The 20,686-nt window shown below is 49.3% G+C and overlaps 1 protein-coding gene and 1 long non-coding RNA gene across 3 annotated transcripts in view; one reads left to right on the top strand and one right to left on the bottom strand.

Moving 5' to 3' along the window:
- LOC309537026 overlaps positions 1-20,686 on the bottom strand; it is a 163,954-nt gene that overhangs the window by 59,549 nt on the left and 83,719 nt on the right. The window lies entirely within an intron of this gene.
- Positions 1-20,686, top strand: part of PRKD2 (protein kinase D2) — a 65,515-nt gene that overhangs the window by 4,564 nt on the left and 40,265 nt on the right. Inside the window, exon 1 of one of the 2 annotated variants that reach the window (XM_082230978.1) lies at positions 185-342. The exons of the other annotated variant lie outside the window; for it this stretch is intronic. Within the exon in view, the coding sequence (XP_082087104.1) occupies positions 328-342 (15 nt within the window). The 5' untranslated portion in view covers positions 185-327. Of the gene's footprint in view, positions 1-184; positions 343-20,686 lie in introns of those variants that run through there. 2 annotated transcript variants of the gene reach the window in all.

Here is a 20,686-nt window from a genome sequence, read left to right as displayed (position 1 = left end):
TCCCCCAGAGAATCCTGGGAGTTGTAGTTTAAGGGTGCTGAGAGTTGTTAGATCACCTGTATTCACAGAGCTGCAGTCCCCAGAGTTACCTGAGCAGAGGGAATTCTCGATAGACCGCTCTGCAAATTGTAGCTCTGCGAAATCCTGACCCCTTTCAGCTCCTTTAACAAACTACACTTCCCAGGATCCTTTGGGGCAAACTGTTTAAACTGGCATTGCAGTGCTTTAAATGCAGGTGGCCAGAATCTAGCCCAGTTTTTAAAATGAGAGGTGCCGCGCCACGCCTGACAGGCCCTCTTTCAAAATTCAGACAGGCAGAGATTGGTGATGGGTCTCGCTGAGGTAGGTGAGAGGGACCTTAATGCATGCTCAGAGGTACTCTTGTTTTGCATGCTCTCAAGGCTGGATGAGGCGGAAGTTAGTTCTGAGCTGTGTGGGGAATCCTGGCGAACCCATTACATAAATAAATGTAAAATACAAATTTCTAATCTTCAGGGGGTAAGTACCACTAGTTTCCTAGGCCGAAAGAGCACCACCGTTCCATTCGTACGAGGCTGACACCTGCAAATTTGGAGGGACCCCTGGGGTTTGAAGGGACGCAGGTGGCGCTGTGGGTAAAACCTAGTGCCTAGGACTTGCCGATCATATGGTCGGTGGTTCAAATCCCCGTGGCGGGGTGAGCTCCCGTCTTTCAGTCCCAGCTCCTGCCCACCTAGCAGTTCGAAAGCACTCTTAAGTGCAAGTAGATAAATAGGTACCGCTTTATAGCGGGAAGGTAAACGGCGTTTCCGTGTGATGCGCTGGTGCCGGCTCGCCAGAGCAGCTTCATCACGCTGGCCACGTGACCCGGAAGTGTCTGCGGACAGCGCTGGCCCCCGCCCTCTTAAGTGAGATGAGCGCACAACCCTAGAGTCGGACACGACTGGCCCGTACGGGCAGGGGTACCTTTACCTTACTGGGGTTTGAGCAATCTTTTTCTTGCAGGGGGAACCACCCAAAAGAGGGACAAAACCTCAAACTGAGAGGACGGGAGCAAGCAATGGAGTCGCTGGAATGCTGCAGTAACTCAGCACTGCAACATTCTGTCGCAGTTCCCTTTCCTCGCAGCCCTAATATTTACATAGCTCTTTTTGAGTCGCGCTTTGCATAAACGATCTCGATAATCTTTGCAACGGTCTTGCAAGATAGGGTCAGGCGGGCTATCGTTCCAGAAGCGAAGGGGACGTGAGACTCATACCGAGAATAGCGGTTTCTCCAAAGGCCACGTACCGCATCTGTGGCTGAGAGATGGGTGGTGTGGCGATGTTGTGGCTCGCGCCACCGCCGGCCACTGCATTCCCTGGACTCTTTCCCCTCCTCTCCCAGCCGGTCCAGGGCCCCTCGTGCTATATATACAGATATTTTATGTTTCAGCAAAGGAGCGGAAACAGCAGCCAAGACGCTGGCTGCCTCTCCCCACTCTGAGCAGGAAAGGGAAGTATCCCTGGTTCCGAGAGGCCGAGCGATAATCTTTGGGATGTCTCCAGGATGGGAGCGTCCCTCGTCCACATCCTTTAGGCCCGGGCTGGAGGAAACTTGGAAGCATCTTTGCCAGGGAGCGTTAAGTCAAGCCGGGTATTAAGAAACAGGCAAGCCTCCTTCTCCGAGTCACACAGACCCCTCTGCCATCCCAAACTGCAGATTTGCAGCTGATAAACTGTGGAACTCTCTGCACCAGTTTCTAGAAACTAGAGGGAGTGGAGATTTGCTTGGGTACGGCAAGCTCGTCTACGTTCTTAATGTCCATTCTGGTCTTTTTGCTTCGTAAACTTCATTCCCTAACACTGGGCTGTATTCCATGCTTAAAAAAAACCCCATCTCAAATCAGTAATATCCAAGTTCCGCCCTTAGGCAATCTGAACTCTGGGTTATGCAGATTGAGAGCCAATTTGCATAATCTTTTCTATTTTGCATGTTAACTTCCCTTTTTCTCCTTCATTCAATTCTGATTGTAGTTGTCATGGGGAGAGCAGAAGGTACCTCCTGCTACTACTAAAACTTGTTCAACCTCCTTCCCGGCTTTTGCAATGTCTATCAGCTTTCCATGAGGACTAGAAACCTGCTTCTTGTTGGCTTGAATTGAGGCTGAGGTTCTTGGGAAGCTGGATCCTGTCTCCGCTGCCACATTCTGGGCTCGTCTAAAGCCCTGCAGACAACTAAACTTCCTTAGTTCATTCTCTGCACGGTCCATCTCTGCAATCTCTATTTTAGGGAGGCAAAGCATTCTGTAAATGTGAGCCACCACCAAGGAGGCCCTGTTGCCAGCACCTGTCAATCATATCTCCAGCGGAGACAGGGCAGGAAGGAGGGCCTTAGAAGCTCATCTTAACACTGTGGCAGGTTCACCCGGGCAAAAGCCAGTGTCTCTGTTCTTCAGTCCTGATCATTGCTTTGAAGCAAGCAAAGCGGCAACACAGAAGAAGGCGCTTTTGAGCATGTGCAGAATTTTGGAGGGCTAGGCTTTGGGGAAATAGCGAGGGGCAGGAAGAGGTTTACAAACTGTCCTGGTCTGTTTTTTGGCCTCGGCAGCATCCTCCCCCACACACTCGAATGAGGCAGGCTTATTCAGGGGGTGCCCAACAGGCTGTGGAGCATGTGCAGAGCTCTGATCTCCCAACAGATTGGCTGGAGGACTTGGGAGAAAGAGCCAGGGATCTGCAGTCGCTGTGTGCCCAATTCACATCTGTTTGAGCCCTGAACGTGCGGGAAGCGAATTCTAATCCTGCTTCCCCATATATCATTTGGGAGGGCCGCGTCCCTACCATCCATTTAAAGCACTCTTACGCTGCATTAAACCGTCGTGGAGAATCTTAGGATCCGTATGTGATGACCTTGCAGAGCTACAATTCCCAGCACCCTAAAACTACAGTTCCCGGGATTCTTCACGACAGCTAAAGTGGCATAAAGGTAAAGGTAAAGGTACCCCTGACCATTAGGTCCAGTCGTGGCCGTCTCTGGGATTGCGGCGCTCATCTCGCTTTATTGGCCGAGGGAGCTGGCGTACAGTTTCCGGGTCATGTGGCCAGCATGACGAAGCCGCTTCTGGCGAACCAGAGCAGCACACGGAAACACTGTTTACCTTCCCGCCGGAGCGGTACCTATTTATCTACTTGCACTTTGACGTGCTTTCGAACTGCTAGGTTGGCAGGAGCAGGGACCGAGTGACGGGAGTTCACCCCGTCGCGGGGATTCGAACCGCCGACCTTCTGATCAGCAAGCCCTAGGCTCTGTGGTTTAACCCACAGCGCCACCCGCGTCCCTAAAGTGGCGTAAGAGGGCTTTAAATTTGAGGTGTGGCTGTCCTCCTTTGGGAGGGCTTTGGGAAGCGTTTAAAATCGAAGGGAAATGGCGTCTGCCAACAGCGGTCTTGCTGCTTTTAACGCTGACAGCTTGGCTACACGTCAAACCTCCAAGTTGGGAGGCAGTCTACCTCTGAATTCCAGGTACAGTGGTGCCTCGCAAGACGAAAAGAATCCGTTCTGTGATTCTCTTCGTCTAGCGGTTTTTTCGTCTTGCGAAGCAAGCCCATTGACAGATTAGCGGATTAGCGCTATTAGCGGCTTTTAGCGGCTTATCTGCTGATCGGATCAGCTGATAAGCGGCTTAGCGGCTTAGAAAAAGGGGGGGAGGGGAAAAACCAGCAGGAACTTGCAAGACATTGTCGTCTTGCGAAGCAAGCCCATAGGAAATTCGTTTTGCGAAGCACCTCCAAAACGGAAAACTCTTTCGTCTAGCGAGTTTTCTGTCTTGTGAGGCATTCGTCTTGCGGGGCACCACTGTACTGTCTTGGGAGCAAGAATTCCTGGCGCTGTGGACCCGCAGAGCACACCCACACCCCATGTTTCAAAGCATGTAGTCTCCCCTTAGTCCTGGGAACTGTAGCGCACCCATCCCAGAACTACAATCCTCAGCGCCCTTAAGAAACTACAGTTCCCAGGATTGGGGTTTTTTTGGGGGGGAGCTTTAAATGTGTGCTGTAGCTGTGACCCTTTTGTGCCTTTCTTCTCCTCCACTGTCTTCTCTGCTAACCAACCACAGTTCTCTCGCAGAACTACAATTCCCAGGATCCCAGAGATTCCTGCCTTGCAGCGGGTTGGACCAGATGACCTGTGGGGTCCCTTCCAACTTGACAATTCTATGATTTTCTTTTGGGAGAAGCTGGGTGCTTTATAACTGTATGCTGTGGACCCCGCCTTAGTTTCACCCACCGAGGCAATGTTCCTGTTCCTGTGCCCTTCGTTTATTTTGGGATACGACACCCCTATGACAACATGACGTCTCCATCCCTTTGCTGTTGTTCAGTCGTTTAGTTGTGTCCGACTCTTCGTGACCCCCTGGACCAGAGCACGCCAGGTACTCCTGGCTTCCACTGCCTCCCACAGTTTGGTCAAACTCATGTTAGTAGCTTCCAGAACACTGTCCCACCATCTCGTCCTCTGTCGTCCCCTTCTCCTTGTGCCCCCCATCTTTCCCAACATCAGGGTCTTTTCCAGGGAGTCTTCTCTTCTCATGAGGTGGCCAAAGTCTTGGAGCCTCAGCTTCAGGATCTGTCCTTCCAGTGAGCACTCAGGGCTGATTTCCCTAAGAATGGAGAGGTGTGATCTTCTTGCAGTCCATGGGACTCTCAAGAGTCTCCTCCAGCACCATAATTCAAAAGCATCAATTCTTTGGCGATCAGCCTTCTTTATGGTCCGGCTCTCACTTCCGTACATCACTACTGGGAAAACCATAGCTTTTGACTATACGGACCTTTGTTGGCAAGGTGATGTCTCTGCTTTTTAAGATGCTGTCTAGGTTTGTCATTGCTTTTCTCCCAAGAAGCAGGCGTCTTTTAATTTCGTGGCTGCTGTCACCATCTGCAGTGATCATGGAGCCCAAGAAAGTAAAATTTCTCACTGCCTCCATTTCTTCCCCTTCTATTTGCCAGGAGGTGATGGGCCCAGTGGCCATGATCTTAGCTTTTTTGATGTTGAGCTTCAGACCAAATTTTGCGCTCTCCTCTTTCACCCTCATTAAAAGGTTCTTTAATTCCTCCTCACTTTCTGCCATCAAGACTGAAATAATATACGTCTTTCCCAGCTGGTCTGTTTCTTCATGTTTCTCGTCTTTCTAGAAATTCCGCTTGGATTGAGGACGGGAATGACCAGAATTGACTTATTAGAGTGTTTTCTTCTGTAGAGAAATTGTTGCTGAAATAATAGTGCGTGTGAACTCCTTGGGGCAGAGACCTATGTCTCTCTCCCTCTGTTTCCGTTCCTTTGCATTGCTCTGTCTGCTTCCACGTGCACTAAGGACCCTGCGTCAGCAATAATGCAGGGTATTTTTAATTTTGGGGGTGGGCTGTGCAGGAATAACATTGCCCCTGGCTCTGGCTACCTGTTGCTTAGATGCGGGGAAGGCTTTGGGGTTTTTTTCCTCCTCCTCCTCCTCCTCCTCCTCCTCCTCCTCCTCGCACCTGGGGCCGCCTTGTCCTGCTCCATCTTGGCTCTCGCTTTGAATAGAGGGCTGTTCCCTCTAGCGTGACTCACAAACAGGCAGCTCTTTCTCTTGGGCTCACCCTGGGCTGGCTTCGCTGCCTTTATTGCCTGCTATTATTGAGGCCGTTTCCTGCCCGCCAGGAACACTTTGGGCTGCCAGGAGAGGAGATTCAGGAGGGAAGTGACTCAGGCCCTTAACTGCTGCCCTGCTGGGCCCAGGTGCCCCAGGGTGGCGGATTCGAGAGCCGCTTCCTCCCAGCCCTTCCCCCTCACCTGGGAAAGCCCGGGGTGGAGTTTCCCTGCCCCTGCTATACCTGAGCATACTGGGTAGACGAGCTCATGCAGAGTTTCATAAAGGCATAGAGTTGTCGAGCTGGAAGGGGCACCCAGAGGCCATGTAGTCTGACCCCTTGCAGACCTGAATAATAATAATAATAATATGATAATAATTTATTATTTATACCCCACCCATCTGGCTGGGTTTCTCCAGCCACTCATGGCGGCTTCCAATGGAATATTAAAATAAAATAACCTATTAAACATTAAAAGCTTCCCTAAACAGGGCTGCCTTCAGATGTCTTCTAAAAATCTGGTACAGTGGTACCTCGGGTTAAGAACTTAATTCGTTCCGGAGGTCCGTTCTTAACCTGAAACTATTCTTAACCTGAAGCACCACTTTAGCTAATGGGGCCTCCTGCTGCCGCCACGCCGCCGGAGCACGATTTCTGTTCTCATCCTGAAGCAAAGTTCTTAACCTGAAGTACTATTTCTGGGTTAGCGGAGTCTGTAACCTGAAGCGTATGTAACCTGAAGCGTATGTAACCATAGGTACCACTGTAGTTGTTTTTCTCTTTGACATCTGGTGGGAGGGCGTTCCACAGGGAGGGCGCCACTACCGAGAAGGCCCTCTGCCTGGTTCCCTGTAGCCTCACTTCTCGCAATGAGGGAACCGCCAGAAGGCCCTCGGCGCTGGATCTCAGTGTCCGGGCTGAACGATGGGGGTGGAGACGCTCCTTCAGGTATACTGGACCGAGGCCGTTTAGGGCTTTAAAGGTCAGCACCAACACTTTGAATCGTGCTCGGAAACGTACTGGGAGCCAATGCAGATCTCTCAGAACCGGTGTTATGTGCTCCCGGCGGCCACTCCCAGTCACCAGTCTAGCTGCTGCATTCGGGATTAAATGCAGTTTCCGGGTCACCTTCAAAGGTAGCCCCACATAGAGCACATTCTAGTAGTCCAAGCCGGAGATAACCAGGGCATGCAGCACTCTGGCAAGGCAGTCCACGGGCACGGAGGGTCTCAGCCTGCATACCAGATGGAGCTGATAAACAGCTGCCCTGGACACAGAATTGACCTGCGCCTCCATGGACAATCAAGATATCGTATCGAGTCCAAAATGACTCCCAGTCTGCACACCTGGTCCTTTAGGGGCACAGTTACCCCATTCAGGACCAGGGAGTCCTCCACACCCGCCTGCCCCCAGTCCAACCATTGCATCACCGGAATCGCAATGAAAGAGAATCACAGAATAAGAAGACCCAGCTTGTTCAAGCCAGTCTTCTGTTCTCACAGCGGCCAACCCGGTGCCCGTAATGGGAAGCCATCCAGATTGGTGGTCATCACTGCCTCCAGTGTGAGTGAGTTCCATAGGTTAACCATGCGCCGTGTGAAAAAGGACTTCTGCCCTGAATCTTCCAGCGTTCCGTTTCATTGCATGCCCTCAGGTTCTAGCATTAACAGGGAGGGAGGAAAAACTCTCCTCTGCCCAGTTTCTTCATGCCAGGCATAATTTTATAAACTTCTATCCTGTTGCTTCTTCCTTGCCATCTCTCCAAACCAATGGTTCTCAGCTTCCCCACCCCACCTTTGGGCCACACTTTCAGAATACTGTATTTTTCCATGTATAAGACTAGGTCCCCCCCCCAAAAAAAATAATGTCCAAAATTTGGGGGCGTCTTATACATGCCATATCCCCCCATTTTCTTAAATCAGAGCCCCCCAAAATAGGGAGCTTCATATACATGGGGGCATCTTATAGACGGAAAAATACGGTGATTTTTTTACTCCAACCACACCCATTTTTCAATAAAAAATTTCCTTCCAGTAGCACCTTAGAGACCAACTAAGTTTGTTATTCGTATGAGCTTTCGTGTGCACGCACACTTCTTCAGATACACTTCTTCACACTTCTTTTTCAATCGATAGCTGTGCTTGATTTGCAACCTAGAGCGCAACTGCTTTGTAAGAAAACGATACGTGAGCCTATTACATACGTACCTTAAATATCTATACAAACTCAACAGTATCATCCCTTGATATTCTTGTCCTCATTTTGAAAAGATATTGATCCATTTTTGGCAAATTAAAAAAACAACAAAAACATTTTGATACTAGACTATACTGAAATGATTAAATGCCACTTTTCTCCGTGGCTGAATCTTCCTGCCACACTTTTGAGAACTAAAAATAAATAAATCCCAAATGCTGCGACCTTTGTTAATAGGGGAATCACTCTACCCCCTCGATCAATCATTTCCTGGAAGCTTGATGCAGCCTTGATCTGAATCAAAACCGGAGGCAATGCTTAACACCACCCCAAAACTTTGTACGGATGTTGTGCCCAACTCATGGGTGGGCATCCTTTGCCCTGCAACCTGGGCACATGACCCGCAGCTGGAGAGCTGGGTGGGAAAGCCCGTCTCCGCGCTCTCCTTGCAGCAGCTACGCCCTCCTGCCTGCCCCTCTTGCCCGGTGTTTGGTGGTAAAGGACCCCTGACCATTAGGTCCAGTCATGGCCGACTCTGGGGTTGCGGCGCTCATCTCGCTTTATTGGCCGAGGGAGCCGGCATACAGCTTCCGGGTCATATGACCAGCATGACTAAGCCACTTCTGGCGAACCAGAGCAGCGCACGGAAATGCCGTTTACCTTCCCGCCAGAGTGGTACCTATTTATCTACTTGCACTTGATGTGCTTTTGAACTGCTAGGTTGGCAGGAGCAGGGACTGAGTAACGGGAGCTCACCCCGTGGCGGGGGTTCAAACCGCCGACCTTCTGATCAGCAAGCCCTAGGCTCTGTGGTTTAACCCACAGAGCCACCCGCGTCCCTGTTTGGTGGTAGTGTGCCCCTGTACGGGGCTAGACATCAGCCAGGTGAGTTTTGGGGCTAGCACAGGTCCCATTGCGACCACACCGATATTTCTGGATGCCGGGCTGGTGACTGGGGAAAGCCAAGTGCAGGGGTCAGCAAACTTTTTCAGCAGGGGGCCAGTCCACTGTCCCCCAGACCTTGTGGGGCGCTGGACTATATTGTGTGTGTGTGGGGGGGAGGGAATGAATGAATTCCTATGCCCCACAAATAACCCAGAGATGCATTTTAAATAAAAGCACACATTCTACTCATGCAAAAACACGCTGATTCCTGGACCATCCGTGGGCCAGATTTAGAAGGCGATTGGGCTGGATCTGGCCCCTGGGCCTTAGTTTGCATACCCATGGCCAAGTGTGTCACCTAGAGAAGGGATCTGAAATATTTTCCTTGAAGTTTGGATTTGTTTTGTTCCGGATGGTTTCAATGTGTTGTAAACTGCTTTGAGATTTGTTCTTTAAAAGACAAAGCGGTGTAGAAATATTAATAATAAATTGCATTACATTGCAAAAAAGCAACAACCCAACAGTGCCTAGACCAAGTATCCCCAACCTTTGTCCCTCCAGATGTTTTGGACTACAATTCCCATCATCCCTGACCACTGGTCCTGTTAGCTAGGGATCATGGGAGTTGTAGTCCAAAACATCTGGAGGGACGAAGGTTGGGGATGCCTGGCCCAAAGTAGGCCGATTAGATTATATAGCTTGAGTTTCTCACACTGCCCCTGTACCTCGAGCTTCCATTCCTGGTGGCATAATAAGACCAATATCTGAATTTTAGTATATTTGTTTTGCTTCATCCCTTCTCAGTCTGATGAGGATTATGCCGCTGTGGTAGGTTGAGGATTAGATTTTCAATATATATAACTCAATATAATGTGCCCTGGGTGTGGGAAGCCTTGTGTTTTTTTGGAGACAACATCCAGGGGCCCCATTTCCCGCAGCCAGGGCACATTAAATTGTGATTAATTTGAAAGGCTAAAAATAATTAGCTTAATTTAAATGCCTGCTGATCACTAAATTCATTCATATGCATGTAGTTTTCCTTCAGAATCAAGCACTGCACGTTCCTTAAAACTGGAACTTACCTTTTATAATGCGTAAGGGTTTTTCCGGTAACTATTTTTTAAATTACAGTTTTAGAAAGGATTAGACAAGAGAGAGAGAAAAAAAAATATATAGGGGGCATTTTAAGCAACAAGAGGCAACAAGCGTTTTGTATTGCTGTCTTGTTCTGCATTATTTTAGAAATCATTCCGGGCTTGCATATTTAGAAGTATCTCAGCTCGATTTGATGCTAAGGCTCAGTTATTTGAATTATAAATCATTATGTCCCTTCTAGCTGATCAGTCATGGAACAGCTTTGAATTCATTTGCATAATGGAATATATTAGTGTTTCCTTCATGTCAGTGAAATCATGGCGCCGCCTCACGCATCCTCTTATGTTTTGTTGTGAACCTCCCTGCGATCGTTGGATGAGGATGGTGTACAAATTTAGTAAATCGTAGAATTGCTCGGGATGTAAGGGGCCACGGGGGTCATCTAGTCCAGCCCGCTTCAATGCAGGGACATTTTTGCCCAATGTGGGTCTCAGACCCACAGCCCTGAGATTAAGAGTCTCATGCTGTACCAACTGAGCTATCCCAGCAGACTGCTGTTAATAATAATAATAAATGTTTTAATACAATTAGACTTTTAAACTATTATCATTCATGTGTTTTTAGCTTTTTTTGTATTTTGTGTTTTAATTTGTGTAAGCCGCCTTGGGTGACTGGGAAAAGGGCAAGATGTAAATAGTAATAGTAATAATAATAGTAGTAAATTAAATTATTATTGTTGTTGTTATATTTTTTATTCATTTTTTAATATATCATTTTCAACAGTCACTCAACTTAGGTCACATCTTATACAGTTTTTTTTGGGACTTCCATCAACCACATCTGAAAATTTTCCAATTTTTTCACTTCAGTTACATTCCTTAGTTTCACTATTGCTTTTAATTATCTTATCTATTGACTCTCATCATAGCCTTCCTTACAATATTTCATCTATTCCTCCTTACAAAACTTCTTGCAGTCCTGCTAGCATCATCTGTTGCTTACAGTTGCTTTTCAAATAGTCCACATATTTATTCCAGTCTTTTGAGAATCTCTGGTCCCGCAGGTTTCGAATCCTTCTTGTCATCTTACCTAATTCTGCGTAGTCCATTAATTTCGTCTGCCGTTCTCCTTTCGTCGGTAACTCTTCTTGTTTCCATTTCTGTGCCAACAATACTCTTAGTAAATTAAATTATCTTGTGCCTGCTTTGTCAGGGATAGGTGGGATTTGCTTTCTGGGCAATGAGTGTTTTTTTTCTGGGATGCCTCCACAAACCCCTATTTCCTGTCACATACAGCGCAAGCTGCACCCATTATGTCCCCTTACTCCACCCTCCGACTGTCTATATGTATTGATTATTATTATTATTATTGGGGATGGAGGATCAATGCTGCTCAACACTCCAACAGATCAAATAATGGCGGGTGTGTGCCAACTGGGAGCCTTTGAGGGGCACGTACATCCTCTCTCTACATCCTCTCTTGGCTTATGGCTTGGAAACTGACTTCTGGGAGAGTTTTACCCCCCCATGTAATTTTTACAATGCGGTCTTAAGTGTGTTTATCTGTGCCGCTTGGGCTTGCCGGTCGAAAGGTCAGCGGTTCGAATCCCCGCAACGGGGTGAGCTCCCGTTGCTCTGTCCCAGCTCCTGCCAACCTGGCAGTTCGAAAGCACACCTATGTAAGTAGATAAATAGGTACCGCTCCAGCGGGAAGGTAAACGGTGTTTCCGTGCGCTGCTCTGGTTCGCCAGAAGCGGCTTAGTCATGCTTGGCCACATGACCCGGAAAAACTGTCTGCGGACAAACGCCAGCTCCCTCGGCCTGTAAAGTGAGATGAGCGCCACAACCCCAGAGTCGTTCACGACTGGACTTAATTGTCAGAGGTCCTTTATCTCAACAAAGGTCCGTATAGTTAAAGCTATGGTTTTCCCAGTAGTGATGGATGGACCATAAAAAAAGCTGATCGCTGAAGAATTGATGCTTTTGAATTATGGTCTGGAGGAGACTCTTGAGAGTCCCATGGACTGCAAGAAGATCAAACCTCTCCATTCTGAAGGAAATCAGCCCTGAGTGCTCACTGGAAGGACAGATCCTGAAGCTGAGGCTCCAATACTTTGGCCACCTCCTGAGAAGAGAAGAATCCCTGGAAAAGACCCTGATGTTGGGAAAGCTGGAGGGCACAAGGAGAAGGGGACGGCAGAGGACGAGATGGTGGGACAGTGTTCTGGAAGCTACTAACATGAGTTTGACCAAACTGGGGGAGGCAGTGGAAGACAGGAGTGCCTGGTGTGCTCTGGTCCAGGTGGTCACAAAGAGTCGGACACGACTAAACAACTAAACAATAACAACAACAAAAGTATTTGCCGCTCTTTCAATGACACCCCCCCAAAGCGGCTGCCTGAGGCAATTGCCTCGCTCTGTCTAATGCCTGGGCTGGCTTCGTGTGGAAGCAAGACATACTGAAATCTGTAGTCAGTCTGTCTAAGGGAGCATGGGACCCTCCCGGCGCCTTGGACTACAACTCCCCATCAGCCTCAGCCAGCGCAATTGGGAGTTTTAGCCTGTGGTGGGTGATGGGAGTTGTAGTTCACAACAGACCGGCAAAAGCCGGAGATCACACAACGGAGAGTGGAGCCCGTGGTTCTTTCTGCATTCACAACTGCAATTTCTGGTGGTGGGTTTTTAAGTTTTAACCCTTTTGTTGGTGCGCCTCTAATGAGTGCCACACCAGTGCAATTTCCCTGTGGCTTTCCCCAAAATGCTCTGGCCTCTAAGGACTCCCTGTTTTAGAGGAACTGAATTTTTGAAAAGTAAAGATCTTGTAGCAGTGGATTCCACAGTTTCCCCGGCACAAGACATGGCTTGTTTGCTTACTTCATAGAATCATATAATCATAGAATCATAGAGTTGGAAGAGACCACAAGGGCCATCGAGTCCAACCCCCTGCCAAGCAGGAAACACCATCAGAGCACTCCTGACATCTGGTTGTCAAGCCTCTGCTTAAAGACCTCCAAAGGAGGAGACTCCACCACAATCCTTGGCAGCAAATTCCACTGTCGAACAGCTCTTACTGTCAGGAAGTTCTTCCTCATGTTTAGCTGGAATCTTCTTTCTTGTAGTTTGGATCCATTGCTCCGTGTCCGCTTCTCTGGAGCAGCAGAAAACAACCTTTCTCCCTCCTCTATGTGACATCCTTTTATATATTTGAACATGGCTATCATATCACCCCTTAACCTCCTCTTCTCCAGGCTAAACATGCCCAGCTCCCTTAGCCGTTCCTCATAAGGCATCGTTTCCAGGCCTTTGACCATTTTGGTTGCCCTCCTCTGGACACGTTCCAGTTTGTCAGTGTCCTTCTTGAATTGTGGTGCCCAGAACTGGACACAGTACTCCAGGTGAGGTCTGACCAGAGCAGAATACAGTGGCACTATTACTTCCCTTGATCTAGATGCTATACTCCTATTGATGCAGCCCAGAATTGCATTGGCTTTTTTAGCTGCCGCGTCACACTGTTGGCTCATGTCAAGTTTATTGCATTTCTTGTTTATTGTTTATTGCATTTCTATCCTGCCTTTTCTTCAAGTAGCTCAAGGTGGTTCTGCCACTCCTCATTTAACCCTCACAACGACCCTGAGAGGTGGGTTAGGCTGAGAGGGATGTTGATCACCCATCGATCTTCATGGCCAAGTTGGGGATTTGAACCCCGGTCTCCCAGGTCCTAGTCGAGCACTCTAACCACTGAACCATGCGGACTCTCACTTGCACTGTTTCAGAGGATCCGAAGTGAAAATCTTGTGGCAGTGAATTCCATAGGCTCCCCAGGATAAGGGTCGTTCTTTAAAAAAAAAATTTTTTTTATTGAGATTATACAAAAAATTACACATAAAGAAAAAACAAACAAAAACTAACAAACACAAGCTAACAAGAAAGTTGACAAAAAGGCAACCTAGAAAGAAGGAAAAAAAGGAAATAGGAAAAAGAAGAAGAAAAAAAGATATTTTAAAAAAGGATACATCCATTTTTCAGCATCTTTGATCTCATTTGCTTATTTCCTTGACCTCCTCACACCTCCCCTTTTGTATTCCCGTTTTCCAAGTCTTTTCAGCAAATCCTTACCCTCTTTCATTTGACTTTGCTCTATACTTAACCTATTATAACTATACATTTTCATCCGTATAACTATCTATATTTACCTATTCTTATTAACCTTATTACCAAAACCACTTCTTTTCATTTTAACATTCATTAATTTTACAGTATTTCTGCAGATAGTCTTTAAATTTCTTCCAATCTTCCTCCACCATTTCTTCTCCCTGGTCTCGGATTTTGCCAGTCATTTCTGCCGATTCCATATAGTCCAGATAAGGGTCGTTCTTATGCACATGGATTTTTAAAAAAATGGTTGGGGGGGGGGAGGGAGCATGGAGAGGAGCCAGTTGCTCTCGCTTGCGATGAAATCATAAAGATCTCTCCGCTTTAAGGAGGAAGGAAGGAGGAGTTCAGAGGTCAACTGAAACGAACAAAGCGTTTCAGATGGGGTACCTTTGAGAGTTAAAAATAACTGCCGGGATTTGCATAGCGTCTCACTACAACCAGAAAGCTTGAAAGGCTGAACGTTGCTCCTTCCCTGAGCTTGCGCGAAACGTCTCTTCTCCTCGGCTGCCTTCCCTTAAAAAAAAAACCACACACACGCCATCCATCTTTGCAAGACAGGTGTTTGTCTGTTGTTGTCTGACAGCCTGGACTCCTCCATTTGAGATGAGCCACACCTCAAACGTTTTCTTGTTGCCTGAATATATGCATGCGTGCATGTGTATATATTCCTTGCCTCTGACAACGAATTACTCCAGGAGAGCAGCAGTCTTTTTAGGAAATATGGCTATATTTGGATTTTTGAAGCGAGTGCCAGGAGCGCCACCCCCTACCCCAGAAAGAGAGAGGGTTAATTGTTATTGGGGAATGATTAGCTGCTTGTGCTTAAAATGGTGCCCCTTCAGAGTTTGTGCGGCCCCACAAACCTCTGTGTGTGACAGAGCTCCTCAGACATGTCTGCTCTAGTCACTGTTAGAGTCCGACAGTGGCTGTTTGCGGAAACGCCTCCAACAAAGAAGTTCCTTAACGGAAACACGTCTCCTGGACTCACGACGTGACAGCTTCCGACGAAGCATGGGTCTCCCTGCAATTGCTTCTGACACCTCCCCACTATTTTCACTGGACGTGTCTCTCACCCCTTTCTCCCCCCTGCTTCCTGCCTGCGCTGCTGCATCTCTCTCAGTATCCCTGAGATCCTCCTCCAGAGACCCCGCGCTCCCCCTGCTGGTCCCTGCTTTGGCTGTTGAGTCTCTCCCAGTCTCTGGGAGCCCTATCACCTCCTTTCCCTCTGATGTCAGTTCCCTGACATCCACCTCCCCTCCAGGGCCCCCTTCCCCCCCGCCCCCTCCCTCTCCTCTGGGCGGTGAGGAGCTGAAACCCCGAAACGAATCCTCTTCATCTTCCGACGTCTCGAACATCTCCCTCCATCGGTCTTTGTTCCGACTCGCTGAATCCTCCTCCACCTCGGAATCGGAGAACCCCTCCAACTCCTCTTCTTCGTCTGTGGTGGCGAAGTATTCCCTCCGGAACCTCGCCACTGGCTGGGGTTTTCGAGGGAATCTCTGATGAAAAGTTTCAATTAGAACCTCGTCATCTACATCCTCTGCCCTGACCCAGGTGTTTTCCGACTCCGGTTCCCCTTCCCACATTACCAAATACTCTACTTGCTCTCCTTTCCACCTGGAATCTAGGATCTCCGCTGCATGGTAGCTGTGTTCTTTTTCCTCCATCGCTGGTCCCCTATTGACCCTCCCCTCTCTGTCCCCTATATACGGTGACAGCAACGATCTGTGGAACACTGGGTGCAACTTCATGTGGTTCGGTAACCGGAGTCTGAAAGCCACTGGGTTGACCTGTTGCGTGACTTCAAATGGGCCCAGTCTTTTGGGTCTTAACTTCTTACAACCTCCTTTAAATGGTAACCCTTGGGTGGACAGCCACACCTGGTCTCCCACCCTAAGGCTTTCCCCTTCCCTTCTGGTTTTGTCTGCCTGCCTCTTATATTCCTCCTTCGCTCGGTTTAAATTAAGTTGGAGTTGGCGATGGATCGCTTCCATTTCTTCAACGAACTGTTCTGCTGCTGGAACGCTCCAGTTCTCCCCCTCCCCCCCTGGGAAGGCTCGGGGATGACACCCGTGATTGGCCAAAAAAGGGCTCATTCCCGTGGACACGTTCTCTGCATTGTTGTAAGCAAATTCTGCCAACGCCAGCTTCTCCACCCAATCATTCTCTCTGTCATTAACATAACACCTCAAATATTGCTGGAGGACACCATTAGCTCTTTCCGCCTGCCCGTTGGTTTCTGGATGACGGGCAGTAGAGAAATTAACCTCTACATGCAGTAAGCTCATGAGCTTCCTCCAGAACCTGGAAGTAAATTGTTTCCCTCGGTCCGAAACCACCCTCAAGGGGGCGCCATGCAACCTAAACACATTTTCCACAAACAATTTGGCGGTTTCTTCTGCTGTGACCGCATGTGAGCAGGCTATAAAGTGTGCCATCTTGGTTAACAGATCTACCACCACCATAATGGCTGTTTTCCCTTTGGACCTGGGCAGATCAGTCATAAAATCTATTGCCACTGCCTCCCACGGTCTTTCCGGCGTGGGTAGTGGTTCTAATAAACCTGCCGGTGCCCGCCTCTCCCCCTTGGCTCGTTGGCAACGGTCACACCCTCTCACATATTCACGCACATCTTCCCTGACCTTGGGCCACCAGAATTCCCTGGTAACCAGCCACATGGTTTTGTGTTGCCCAAAATGCCCTGCTGTGGGGTTATCGTGCAGTTGCTTGAGTACCTTTTCCCTCAATTCCCCTTCAGGTATGTATAACGCTCCCTTGTAGTACAACGCCCCATTTCTCTCCTCAAAACCCCCGGGTTTGTCTCCCTCCCTCCTAAGACTCCTGAGTTTGTCCTGGGCGTATACATCCTGCCCCGTTCCCTCTACCAGTTCCCTTTGCCCCACCAATGCCGCCCCACACACCCAGCGGTCCTCGGGAATGACATGGGTCTCTTCGGGTACACCCTCTCCCTCCAAATATTCAGGTTTGCGTGAGAGAGCGTCCGCCCTAACGTTCTCCGGGCCTGGTACGTAACAAATCTCAAAGTTAAATTTGGAGAACTCCTGGGCCCATCTCAACTGCCGTTGGTTGAGCACTCGCGCAGTTCTCCAATACTCTAGATTCTTATGGTCCGTGCACACTTGCACTTTCTGTTGTGCACCAATTAGTAGGTGCCTCCATCTCCGGAAGGCCTCATAAATTGCAAGAAGTTCCCGGTCGTACACCGTGTAGTTCCTCTCAGACTTGTTCAGCTTCCGCGGAAAGAAGGCACACGGTCGCCACTCCGACCCCTCCTTCCCCGGCTGCAGAAGAAGCACCGCCCCTATGGCTCGGTCCGACGCGTCTGTTTCGACCCTCAGCTTTTTTTGTAAATCCACATGTAGAAGTTGTTCGCCAGAGGCGAAGGCCCTTTTCAGTTCCTCAAACGCTCGCTCCGCCTCCCCCGTCCAAACAAACTTCTTTTTGCTGCTGAGACAGTCCGTGATGGGCGCCGTCAGGTGGGCGAAGTTGCGGATGAACTTACGATAAAAGTTTCCAAACCCTAGGAACCTCTGCACATCCTTCTTGGTCTTGGGTGTTTTCCATTCCAGCACCGCTTGAACCTTGCCGGGGTCCATGGCCAACCCTTTGTCTGACAAGCGGTACCCCAGGAATTCCACCTCCTTGGTATGAAACTGACACTTCTCCAGTTTCACCCACAGTCGGTTGGCTTGCAGCCTGCTCAACACTTCTCTGACGTCTCTCACATGTTGCTCCTCATTCTCCGAATACACCAACACGTCATCTAAGAAGGCCACGCAATTCTTGTAGAGCAAAGGCCCCAGTACGTGGTTCATGAAAGCTTGAAAACACGCGGAGCCTGTTTGTAATCCAAAAGGCATAACTAAGTATTCAAATGCCCCCAAAGGGGTGAACATGGTGGTCTTCCATTCATCCCCTTTCCTTATACGTATCAGGTTGTACGCCCCCCTTAGGTCCAGCTTTGTAAAAATCTTTCCCTTCCGCACCCTGGTCAAAATATCATCAATCCTGGGCATAGGAAAAGCCGCCGGCTCTGTCACTGCATTTAAGGCCCGAAAGTCACATACCAGCCTCGGCTTGTCCGTGTTTTTTTTGTCCACAAAAAACACTGGGCTACCCCCCGCTGCCTTGGACTCTCTGATGAAGCCCCTCTTCAGGTTCTTGTCAATGAACGCTCGCAACTCCTGCATTTCCCTGTCTGACATGGCATACAACTTGCCTACAGGAAGCTGTGCTCCAGGGAGTAAATTGATCTGGCAATCAAAGGGTCTATGCGGAGGTAGTTGGTCAGCTTCCTTCTCGCTGAACACGTCGCTGAGATCAGCATACTGTGGTGGCACCTTCCCCTTCTCCACTACTTCAGTCCCTGCCAGGGTGGCTTGGGCCCCTGCTGACCCCTTTTCCCCCCTGCAGTGTTCTAAGCAATGTGCGGAACCGAAGGAAACCACTCTTTGATGCCAGCCCACCAGCGGATCATGTAGGGCTAGCCAGCTCATTCCCAAAATAATGGGAGCACCTCCCAAGGTGGCCACATTAAACGCTATCAGTTCTGTGTGCCTTGCCACCCTCATTATCATTGGGATGGTCTGCAAGCTGACTCCTCCTCCCAACAGTTCCCTGCCATCGATCGTGGTCACCTGCAGGGGGTTGCTTAAAGGGATAGTCTGTATCTGGTGTTCAGCAGCAAACTCCTTGCTCATAAAATTGCAGGAGCTGCCTGAGTCCAACAGTGCCTTTATTTTTAGGGGGTGTCCATTTTGCAGCTCTAGCGACACTTCAATCACTAGAGCCGGTCGAGGAGCTTCTGGCACTGGCACTTGGGGAAGGGGCACTTTCACTGCTCTTTGGCCTGGCTGCAGTGCCCTGATGGCAACCAGGCGTTGGCTTTTACCTGCTCCGTTTCTCCCTGCTCTTCCCCCTCAACAGCCCCCACCATTCCTTGCCATTCCTTCCTCTGGGGGCAGACTCTGGCAAAGTGGCCTGGCTGTTGGCAGAGATAGCATTTCCGGGCTCCCTTTCCCTCCTTCTTCGCCCCCTCACTGGGCTTTGAAACTGCGCGCGCGCGGGCTGTTCCGATTTCCATCGGCTCTGCCGGCGGGAAAGCTGGCTCAGGAATGTCTGGAATGCGTAACTCCTTCCAACGTTCCCCTCTCCCTTCCCGCCTCTCCAAGGCTCTTGCCTCCTGGCGCGCTCCAATGGTCAGCGCAGATTTGGTCAGCTGATCCATAGACACCGCCCTGGGGCTCCTGGCCAGCTCGTCTTTCACAGCTGAAGAAAGACCTTCTTCAAATAGCATCTGAATGGGTGCTGCCGATAAATCCCACCCCAATCTGTGAATCAGCATGGTAAATTCAGTCCAGTACTCACGGACAGATCTGCTTCCCTGCTTGCAAGCCATTAACTGTCTGCGCACCGCCCCTTCCTCAACGTCGCTGGAAAACATGATATCCATTGCACGAAAAAATTTCATAGTGTCCTTTAGGATATCGTTGTGCGTTGCCATCAGGGGTCGAACCCAGTCTCGCGCGCCCTTCTCAAGATGCCCAATTACAAAAGCAACTCGAGATTCCTCATCAGGGAACTCATCAAACTGGACATTCAGGGCATATTGCATTTCAGTCCTAAAGGCATGGTAATCCTTGGGGTCCCCCCCAAACTTCTGCACCAATCCTGGTACCTTTCTGGGGAACTGAGTGGTTCTCCCCTTCTTGTCTGCATCTTGAGCCCTCCTCTCCTCGAGCCTCGCCGTCTGCAGCGCCAGTTGGACCTCCAATGCTCGGCATCTTTCTTCCAAGCTTGGATCAGCTCCTCCGGCTCCGGCTGGGTCGCTCATGATGCTTTCTCCTGCACAGGCAGCGTACAGAGACTGTCGGACTGCTATTGGGGAATGATTAGCTGCTTGTGCTTAAAATGGTGCCCCTTCAGAGTTTGTGCGGCCCCACAAACCTCTGTGTGTGACAGAGCTCCTCAGACATGTCTGCTCTAGTCACTGTTAGAGTCCGACAGTGGCTGTTTGCGGAAACGCCTCCAACAAAGAAGTTCCTTAACGGAAACACGTCTCCTGGACTCACGACGTGACAGCTTCCGACGAAGCATGGGTCTCCCTGCAATTGCTTCTGACACCTCCCCACTATTTTCACTGGACGTGTCTCTCACCCCTTTCTCCCCCCTGCTTCCTGCCTGCACTGCTGCATCTCTCTCAGTATCCCTGAGATCCTCCTCCAGAGACCCCGCGCTCCCCCTGCTGGTCCCTGCTTTGGCTGTTGAGTCTCTCCCAGTCTCTGGGAGCCCTATCACCTCCTTTCCCTCTGATGTCAGTTCCCTGACAATTGTTAATTGTTAATTGTTCAGCATTACAGTGGCACCTTGGGTTAAGAACTTAATTCGTTCTGGAGGTCTGTTCTTAACCTGAAGCACCACTTTAGCTAATGGGGCCTCCTCCTGCTGCTGCTGCCGCGCCGCTGCTGCGCAATTTCTGTTCTCATCCTGAAGCAAAATTCTTAATCTGAGGGACTATTTCTGGGTTAGCGGAGTGTGTAATCTGAAGTGTATGTAACCTGAAGCACCTGTAACCTGAGGTACCACTGTACAATAAACACTGAGAGATCTTAGAAGTTTTCTTATGCCTGCACTGGAGAAGGAAATTAGAACTGCGTCATCCACATATAAGAGAACTGGGAGGGGTGTACCAGCCAATTTAGGGGGGTGGGCATTTTCTTTCTCCATGTTTCCTAAAGGTAAAGGTAAA

Source organism: Podarcis vaucheri (assembly GCF_965113315.1).
Source record: "Podarcis vaucheri genome assembly, chromosome: 7".
Lineage (NCBI taxonomy): Eukaryota > Metazoa > Chordata > Lepidosauria > Squamata > Lacertidae > Podarcis > Podarcis vaucheri.
This window is presented reverse-complemented; position numbering and strand designations above follow the sequence as displayed.